We start from the raw sequence: 10,036 nt of genomic DNA on the forward strand, positions 1-10,036 counted from the left end.
GAATCCAGAAGATCAGATAAGACTTAGGAGCGAAGGGAGGTGTTAGAGGCCAAAAGGAAGAGCTAGACTGATCAGCCTGGACCCGCCCTAGCCGATCCACCTGCCCTGTTCTGGTGCCCCCTCGACTTCCCATTTCAACCATGGCTTCCACAAACTATAAATACCCCCATTATCCATCACCGCGAGCATCCATCAAAGCTATTCATTGCCAAGCAGCAGAGAAGCAAAGGAGCCTAAGGGACATCATTTCGGATACTGTTGTATAGTGACTCAAATCTAACTAGTCCTCACTAGGGGTGTGCTATTAGGACTTGTAATTCTATTAGTTCTTGAGCATTGAATCCTATTAGGTGTAGGACTCCTACTTGCATATACGAGGGCCTTAAAGGGGACTATATAAACAAGGGGTGTGGAGCCTCTAGGAATCAGATCAAGCCAAGGGCAAACACCAAGATCTCATCCAAGGTTTGTGAGAGGCAATTAAGAGCGCTCAAGAGGGATATGCTAGACTGTTTTATGGCACTAGATTTTTGTATAGGGCAAGAATCAGAGGGTCCTAGAGAGTCAAGTATGGTTGTGAGGGAGCAACAATCATTTGTACTCTTCTGGAGTTGTGCTTCAAAAATTTACGGTCGGCTTTGCTATAATCCTATTCTCTTGTCGTGGTTGCTTCAACACCATCATCTAGAGTTTTCTACTAAGATTCATCTACGTTGTTCTTGATATGGTGCAAGCTCGTGTCATACTCGCAATATCATCCCAAGATCTAGGGGCTACTACGCATAACGAGGGGTATCAAAGCTGGTTCATGGTGGTTCTGAAAGGGGAGATGCCGGAGGCCTTTAAGGAAAGAATCATCAAATAGTGCTCTTGGAAGGAAGAACGTGACGCAAACAATATGTGCGAGAGGACGACAACATGCTTTCGAAATGTGGCTTCATAGGTGTTTGGAGTGACCAAAGGGAGTGAAGGCAAGGCTAAAGATACTTGGTAGTGGAGCGAGGAAGTCCAAATGGCTACTAAGGAGAGGAAAGAGTGCTATAGACCCTTGTAAAATGATAGGAGTATGGACAACATAGAGAAGTATAAGGTGGCAAAGAAGACTGCAAATCAAGTTGTAAGTGTGGCAAAGGATAGGGAATACGAGAACCTTCACCAACGACTAAGTACGAAAAAAGGAGAGAAGGACAACTATAGGATAACAATGTATTGTGAGAGAGAAACGAGGGACTTCAGCCAAGTTAAGTGCATTGAGGATGAGTTGGAGCACCTCTTGGTGAAGGAGGATAGATCAAACATAGATGGCAAGAGTATTTGCATAAGCTGGTCAATGGTGAGAGTTGGTTGACTCTTTTGATGATACAAATAGATACTTTATGTGGATCATCCAAGAATTTTATATTAAAGAGATGTTGAAAAGGATGAAAGGGGAAAGGCAATGTACACCTGGCCCCACTTGGTTACAAAGCTGGACACGAATCAATTAATTTGAGACACATCCCATAACACAAGTTGTGGGAGTAGTTTGAAACGTTTCTCTTGATGTACTTCTCTCTCACAGCATAATATTCAGTGCTATTTCCTCTCCTCCATATTTAACTGTTTGAAGCTAGTGCCACCTCGTACCATTATCACCATAAATAACCGCATTATCACCATAAATAACCGCGCCCTTTGGGGCACCGCTGCTCGACTCGGCACGCGCCCCGTGATCCTCGTCGGCGCTTGCTATCATCGATATATATCCACAAGGTAAACATATCTGTTCAACAATGGTCTTGGCTTTCTGATATCCACAAGTGAATAATGGTTACTGGTATCATCACTGCAGCAGAGAAATATAGATAAAAATAATGCAAAAACTGATATGGAGATTATTATTATTGATAAACAACAAACTGATGGTCCGCGTACATCGATACTGCAAGTACAAACCAAATCTTTATTTTACCTTGCGTAGATACACAAAGGTTATATATGGACCAAACAAATTGAGAAGAAATTCAGTAATGACGTAAAGTGTTGGCCCAATTATTCTCTCTCACACAGGTCACACACACAGGCAACCACTTACGCACGCACTTACTGACCTGCTCTCCGACACACGCGTACATGACTGACTACAAATCTACAACTCACACGAACACAAACAATAAGATTAACATATACCGGGATACATAAACACAAGGTCTTCCATTTATGCAATGGCCACGTAGCTTGGCACCTTGGCATCGCCGGACCGAGAAAACACGATCTGCATTTGGTACACATATTAAACAGTTCGTTTAAAAAAAACATATAAAACAGTAAACCAACAGTTAAAACATAACTGAAGTTTATCAGTATGTGCATACCTGGTAGTCCATAATTGTGCGTGATCTGAACATAGCCGCACAATATGTTAAATAATACTGCCAAGTGCGCATGAATTTTTCGTCAAATCCCAGGGCGGCAACTTTTCTGCAAAAAGTTAGAGGATACAACTAATTGAGCAATGCACTATAAATAAAGCATTTTTCAAGAGAATAAAAATAGAATACTACTAATAATTGAGTAATGCAAATAATGTATAGCTTAATTAGCTTGAGATTAAGGGCTTTGTATTTACTTTCTGTTGGCCATGAAGTTGTCCCTCCAGTGCATCAGAGTCGGGTAGTAATGGTCCCCAATATTCTCAACGTGTTGTATGCTGCACAAGTCACAGGTGTACTCATCAAGAAAGAACTAAGAAACCATGAAAGTCCTAGTTAAACAGTAGCTAAAAAGTATTAGTTGAGTACATACCAGAGCCTTGATGCATTAGTCATGGCAGACACAACCCGGGCCAGAGAAGGTAGGCAACCACCTGGGAAGATATATTCCTTTATGAACTCGGGCCTCCTCCTCAATTTGTCGTACAATTCCTCTGGGACCGCGATAAACTGTCGAAGATGAAATTTAGTTAACCGATGAGCGATGATTATTCGCAATCATACAATGGATCAGTATAAGATTAATATATGTTGTGATGATGCACCTGGAGGACAAATAGGCCGTGTTCTGCCAAATGGTACTCACAGCTTCCAAAAAAATCATCCATGTACTCATGGCCGACGTGCTCAATCATCTCACTAAACGAGCAATAAGGAATAAAACATATTTATCAGATCAGCAGTTGCTACCATTTTCCGGATCGCTCCTTTAATCTGTCAGCAGTACTACTCACCAACTTATAATCCTGTCAAACTTCTGGTCAGTTGGTATTTGGCGGTAATCGCAAAGCAAGAAACTTATGCGGTCCTACATACACAGTAGATCAATTTGTTATCTTGGTTTTTAAAACCCCCTGCTGACATAAGTTGATGTTTGCAACATAATACTACCTAGAAAGGTACATCACTCACCTCTAATCCCGCTTCTTTCACCTTTCTCTTGGAGTATTTCAGTTGCTCCTCGGACAGCGTGATTCCCGTGTACTTGCAACCAGTTTTCTTCACCAGCTCTATGGCTAAAGTGCCCCAACCACTACCAATATCAAGAACATGATGCCCTGACTCCACCTTAGCCTTCAGTTAAATGGATTCATATTGCAATATCAAGACATCATTAGTTAATAAGGTAATGCATATATTGAGGCAATCTCAATATCAGGTGAAATTTATAATGGTAGAGTTCAAACAAACCTCGTTTTACCTTATTAATTAGACTGTTAATTTTACGTAGCTGGGCTGCTTCTAAGCTCTCGTCCTCCGCCTACAATTAGAACCAAAATCCAGGTAACTGAGCCATCCCAAGTATACTAATCACAGCAATACACTACATAATTTACTTATTCGAGAAAAAAGCTCCACAATTCACTAGCAAGAGATGGAATCACAAGATTGGCAGACCTTGAAGATACCAGAAGAGTAAGTCATTGATGGATCCAGATAAAGAGCAAAGAAATCATTACTCTGCACACAAATATTTCAGATTGAAAAAAATATGTTAACACTTTGTCAGTTCTTTTAGACTATATGGTAACGAATAATTTGTATCATGTGGATGGAGGGAACAAATTAGAAATACACATGACATTGATTTGTTGAATTATATAAAATATAGTTGTAGAAAAACCTCGAGCAGTTAGTTATTTTATTTAACGAAAAAGTAAGCAAAGTCCACTGACCAGATCATAGTGCTTAGAGATATTTTTAGCAGCTTTTGATACAGTGTTGTTCCTCGAGGCATGACGCAAAATATATTTTGCACATGCAATTCCAGTGATTCGAAGCCAAGGTGACCACCAGCCCTTCCTTATACAACTACTGCAAGGCACATTAATTTGAACGAGTTTAGCAATAGCACATTCATGTACGATCCTTCATTCTGATGAAACAATTCAGATGGCATTTTAGAATTAAGGTACCTTTTGCTGGCACTGCTGCGCATCAACCTTTTCCGTTCACCTCTATTAGCAAAAGTAATCTGTATACCAACATGGCTCATAGATTCAATCAGAAAATAAAAAGATAGTAGTTGCATTGTGTGGACCTGTATAACTAAAAAAATCTATATAATGTACTCCTTCCACTAATGTAAACACGAGATTTCAGACTTGCTTCTGGTCATTTTCTGAGAATTTACATATGAGAATATTACAAAAGATTGAAAACATGAATTGCATGGGTAGAATTATCTTGAACATGCTTTCCTATAGTTTCATAACTTTATTGATTTTATATGGAAACCAATTGACCAGAACATGGTGTTACCAGTATAAAATTCAGAAGGCCTTCTCTGTTATCAGAAAATGAGATATAGCCGTTGATGTAGGCATATGCAAAACCAAGGTCTGCTTCTGTTGCAAGCTGATGAAAAAGGGGAGGCACAGTGAAGATGTAAGATGTATCTCGCACGAGATGTGATGAAGAAAATAGAATGTTGTTTAAAAAGAGGGCGAAAAAAAATCTTCAGATGAGACAGAAGAAGAGAGTTGAACCTTCCAGTAGAATTGGGGGTCATGAACTTGTATCACAGATTTTACATGGCATCTTTCACCTGCTCTACCAAAACTAAACGTAGTGCCTCCTTCTTCCAGTATGCTGTGCACAAAACTATAAAGTGAGAACCATTACCATAGATTGTGTAGTACATCAATCCATACAAGCCTCACCTCACGTTACCAATGTTTATGTATTGGTCAAAATGTTTTAGTACCAGAAGGCGTGCACCGGCCTCGGTCCATGATGGGACCATCGGTTTTGGGTTAACCAAGAGGTTACACTTCCTTTGAAGCAATTCTGAAGCTGCTACTTTCCCAGACTGAATTGATTCAATTTTCCATAAACAGATTGCACTCCCATAAATATTTATTTAAATAATATTTGGTGCCTTTGTGATTGAATCTAAAAGGGCAGGTGTGCAGTAAATACCTTAACACTGTCCTCATGGCATCTGTAGCCTGTCATTCATGAAAAGGAAAATTTCAGACTTAATTATCTATATCGGAATTAGTTAACGGGTGGATGCAGTGAAACGAATGAAACCTTGATATGGGCCACAGAACCATATTCCCCTCTTTCCTTGGATGTTATTGAGCTCAACAGTAGCCTTTGCAGAAGCCAGGGACGGAATTGGGAGGCTCGTATGCCATTTGAGGAATACATGGTTGGGAGCACGGGGAGGGTTAAATGTCACAAGAAAAGGTCTTGAAGATTCAATGTTCTAGCAAATATAAAAGAAGAAGGTTCCGTTGTTATTCCTAATCTTCCATGATCATCTATGCACATGAAAAATATTAAACTAATGTTACTGTATGAAGTTGATATGTTGCGTAGGCACCTGAACTATGTTTAGCCAGTAGGTAACACACACACCACTGCTTGTCCCCAGGAAGTTCCTGGCGCTCCATGCGTAGGAATTATGTGGCATCAAGCTTTCATCACAGTGGAAGTACACGTCACTGGAGAAAGGAAAAATACAAGAGATAGGAAAATATTGTATCAGATATAACCATTAATATTGTAGCAGAATAACACAATAGATGGCAGCGTAACCTGTAGATATATTGGAAAGCTCCTAGAATCCTCAATTCCTCATGTGTTGCTTCAGCTCCTAGTAATTTTATAGCATCTGGAGCTTGAAGACCAAATATGATCCTGTCGTACATCTCCTCTGAACCGTCAACCTCTAAAACTCGGTAAACTGTTTCCAGCAGCATAATATTTTTGTCGTGAGTGAATAAGTAGGGGTAATTTACATTAAGGAAGTAACTGTAGTGGCCAATCCAAGTATATGTACCAACTCACTATAGTTCTAATTGGGTCACCAGCAAACTATAAATGCCCTCCCACCCGTACCGGCACTGGCAATCTGGCGTCCAGAGCTGCCTCAGACCAGTAAAAACCTTACCTAACCCACCCTGCTGCAAGATTTCATTTTCCCAATTGGCACCTTTATGAGGTTTGGACCAAAGTTCAGGTGAGGTATAGTAATGTGCTTCTTGGGTTATGGCGCTATGGGTATGCACTTTTATAGCACTTCAGCCACCTATTAGTTTTCCGGGCCACATCCATATATGGGCTATGTCATTTTAGGTAGGATATTATTATTATAGAACTATGTTAGGGGCGTTTAGTTGCTCAAGCCTGTCACATCGAATATTCGGAGGCTAATTAGGAAAACTAAATATGAGTTAATTATAAAACTAATTGCACAGCTGGAGGCTAAACGGCGAGACGAATCTATTAAGCCTAATTAATCCATCATTAGCAAATGTTTACTGTAGCAGCACACTGTCAAATCATGGACTAATTAGGCTTAATAGATTTGTCTCGCCGTTTAACCTTCGTCTGTGTAATGGGTTTTGTAAATAGTCTATGTTTAATACTTCTAATTAGTATCTAAATATTTGATGTGACAGGTACTTAAAAAAATAAGCAATGAGCCCTTAGTTCATCTTTAAGGATGTATAAAGAACAACATAAATTAAGAACACTTGGGGTCATATGACATGAAAACAACATAATAGATAATCTAATCAGATAATTTCCTTATATACCACCAAGAACAACCTCTAATCTCCCAATCCCTTGTGTGCATTATATTGTCTCTTAAAGCTATGTCTCTGAGAAATGTTTAACAAAAAGAATATTCTGACACTATTTTGCATTCCGCAACTTGTCCCACTATTACAATTATAACATAATTATTATGATCCACTTAACAAATTTTTGGGAGATTTTTTATAAAGAAAGTTTTATTAACTTCAAGGTTGTTATTACGTCGAGTTGATACAGAGACCTTAAAACACTCCTGGCCTCTACCTTTGGCGAATCTAGTGCAATTGGAAGACGTATCATGAGGATAAATTGCCTAGACAAACAAGATGACCCATAGGTAATCTGCACAATAAATGTTATGGCATCATTTTTGTACGGAACAAAAAGGTGATAATGCTGCCTGTTCGATGACGTGGTGATAAATGCATTTAAACCCCTTTGCAGAAAGCCTAACAAGAAAGTGGAAATAATATATGTGCACCCATATCCATCTATATTTTGGAAATACTCACAAAGCAGTGGATCACTACTACGGAAAGGATTTGTGCTTCGGAAATACCTTCGTTGAATTTTAAAACAGATTTGACTTCACAGCCGGTTTTAATTTGACAACCCATGCTCTCCAATTCTTCCCTTACCTGCTCAGACATAAAAGGGTCACGTGCTACACCCTCCTTCTCACATTTTATGGAAGAAAAATTACAGTACCTTGTTCACGTAGGACCCCGAACCACCCTTGACGGTGTGCCACTGCGGGCGACCAAACAACTGAATGCATGTGTAATTCCATTGGATGAAATAATTAGCATCATAATTCATAATATGAGTCAAAGTAACAAGCTCTTCTAACATGCGAAGTAGATGTGCAGGCACCTCAAGAAGATGATTGTCGCGGAAAAATGAAAGCACAGAGACAGCAGGGATGCCCAATACTCCCTGTGGCGGACTGGACCAAATGCATAAACACATTGGGATCTGCAGCGAGCAAATATGGTCAAAATTTGTTATAAGAAGCTGGAGATGGGTGTATATATACGAGCCAATTAGTTGCATACAAGGTAGGCATCCTGGAAGAGCTGCGAATATCTGTGTGACTGGATGAATTGCCCCAAAGTCTCATTCCGGTCAGGGTTTCTTCCATGGTCCTCCAGGTACCTTCAAATAAAAAAAAAGGCAGCAAAAACTTGTGAATACTCATCATTTGGAGAGTGTTATCTTCAAAAAATAGCAGAAGATGATCTAAGCATTGGCTAGCTCACTTGAGAGCATGATTCTTGAACTTGATTATCTCACGGATCACGAGCCAGAATCTGGGGCTAAGCAGGTTGCTCTTCTGCACCAGCACGCCAGATATACCGTTGCGGGTGCCCCACTCGAAACCTGCACCTTTGTCCAACCGCAGGTTTGCTGAGAATGACATGTCCGATGTCTCCACCTCCAGCCCAAGATCTTCAAACCATCTCATCATGTTTGGGCATGTCATCTGCAATTAGCTCTTTTGTTAAATTAGTAGAAGATGAGCAGCAAACAGTTCAAGGTGGTGGTGGATTGCTAAGACTGGTCTTCTCAGTTACTCTCTTCAGTTTGACACCACTATGGCAGTAAGCAGTATCCATTTGTGCAGAAAGTGTTGCTGACAGAGTTGTTTTCCGATAATCTGTTTCGGATTTTTTTTTACTGTTTGTTGTATAGATAAATGATCTAGTTGCAAATTCAAAAGTTGTTCGCATTTTCCAAACTAATGTAACGGTACAGTGCGCATGCATGTCCGCACCCGGTTGAAGACCATGCAGCCAAGGTCGACAGGGACACGGCCGCCGGTTCCGTCGTCGACGGCCATGGTCTTGTTGCCACCCCCGCCGAGATGCTCCTCCTTCTCGTACACGGTCACACGCGCGCCGCCGCTCCTCGCCAGCTCGTGCGCCGCCGCCAAGCCGCTCAGGCCGCCGCCCACCACCGCCACCCTCATCATCTCGATCTCTCTATCTCTCCGATCCTATGCAAGGTCCCAGTGCAAAGCTATGGCTAGGCCGAGGGCTCTGTGCTGCGTTGGGCTGTGCCATTCTGCACACGGTTTCCCGTTTATATAGAGATCGAGAAATGGTCTTCTCGTAGGAAACTTGAACAGGTATGTCCTCTTTGTTTTCCCCGATAAAATTGGGCCTCATCTGGTTAGGTAGAGGTGGGGCTAGTTGCGTTAATTGACGGGTGCGGCCCAGCATTTGCATCGTGGTTTAATGACTGTCCTGCAATCACGCGAGGCTGCCTGCCTATTGGAGATGTCGTCCATCGGAACAACGCATTCCCTTCTTATCTTTGTATGCGCGCGCCAAAAACCTTTCCCAATCTTATTTTTACAGATGCAAGCAGTACTACGGTCACAAAAGGGGGGTTTTACTCCGCGTACTGGAGTAAGACTAATCCCGGTGAAAGTTTCATAGAGGTTTCATGCACACTAAATACGGTGACACATCAGCATATGTGATGACATGGCATGGTAGTTATGAAGTGAGAGAGGGAAGAGGTTTCATCAGGATGAAACTATGTATACATTGTCTCCAAGACTATGAAATCTATTGAAACTTGCATTGGGGGCTATAGAGTTTCATTTCATCTAACCATATCTAATCACATGCCTCACAATTAAATGTCATGGGCATCCTATGAAATCGTGAAATGAAAATGTGCACCGGGACTCCCTGTTTCATTCACGAGAATACACCTCATGGGATAATGTGGCATCCTTGGAAACAGTGCAATGAAACTTTGCACTAGGACTAGCCTAAGATTCATAGGCATCATCTCTGGTCCTCAAGTCAAAAAACCTGGGGCCAAAGTGTTCTTTACCACTAGTAATTGGCCCTAACCGGGTACTGAATCTACCCAGCTTCACTACTGGTCGGTGTAATCAATAGGAAGTAAGTCACTTATGCCCCTTCAGTTTCCACCGACACACTCTGTTCTACAAATTGAACTTAGGTCTTGTTTGGATAGCAAGTGCTAAACTTTAGCAC

At 41.1% G+C, this 10,036-nt stretch overlaps 1 protein-coding gene across 1 annotated transcript; it reads right to left on the reverse strand.

Moving 5' to 3' along the window:
• Positions 1-1,851: 1,851 nt before the first annotated feature.
• On the reverse strand, positions 1,852-9,084 carry LOC117845350 (uncharacterized). Its single transcript, XM_034726364.2, has 24 exons — positions 8,797-9,084; positions 8,282-8,505; positions 8,078-8,177; positions 7,896-7,997; positions 7,731-7,790; positions 7,582-7,660; positions 6,018-6,165; positions 5,803-5,923; positions 5,508-5,685; positions 5,394-5,422; positions 5,135-5,283; positions 4,961-5,063; positions 4,734-4,829; positions 4,388-4,446; positions 4,148-4,286; positions 3,870-3,932; positions 3,673-3,732; positions 3,384-3,545; positions 3,206-3,279; positions 3,017-3,110; positions 2,785-2,921; positions 2,609-2,689; positions 2,355-2,460; positions 1,852-2,254 (listed from the first exon to the last, which is right to left on the reverse strand). The coding sequence occupies exons 1-24, from the start codon at positions 8,992-8,994 to the stop codon at positions 2,198-2,200; spliced, it is 2,619 nt and encodes an 872-aa protein (XP_034582255.1). The 5' UTR covers positions 8,995-9,084; the 3' UTR covers positions 1,852-2,197.
• Between the last annotated feature and the right edge of the window lie 952 nt (positions 9,085-10,036).

Source organism: Setaria viridis, chromosome 2, assembly GCF_005286985.2.
Source record: "Setaria viridis chromosome 2, Setaria_viridis_v4.0, whole genome shotgun sequence".
Classification (NCBI taxonomy): Eukaryota; Viridiplantae; Streptophyta; class Magnoliopsida; order Poales; family Poaceae; genus Setaria; species Setaria viridis.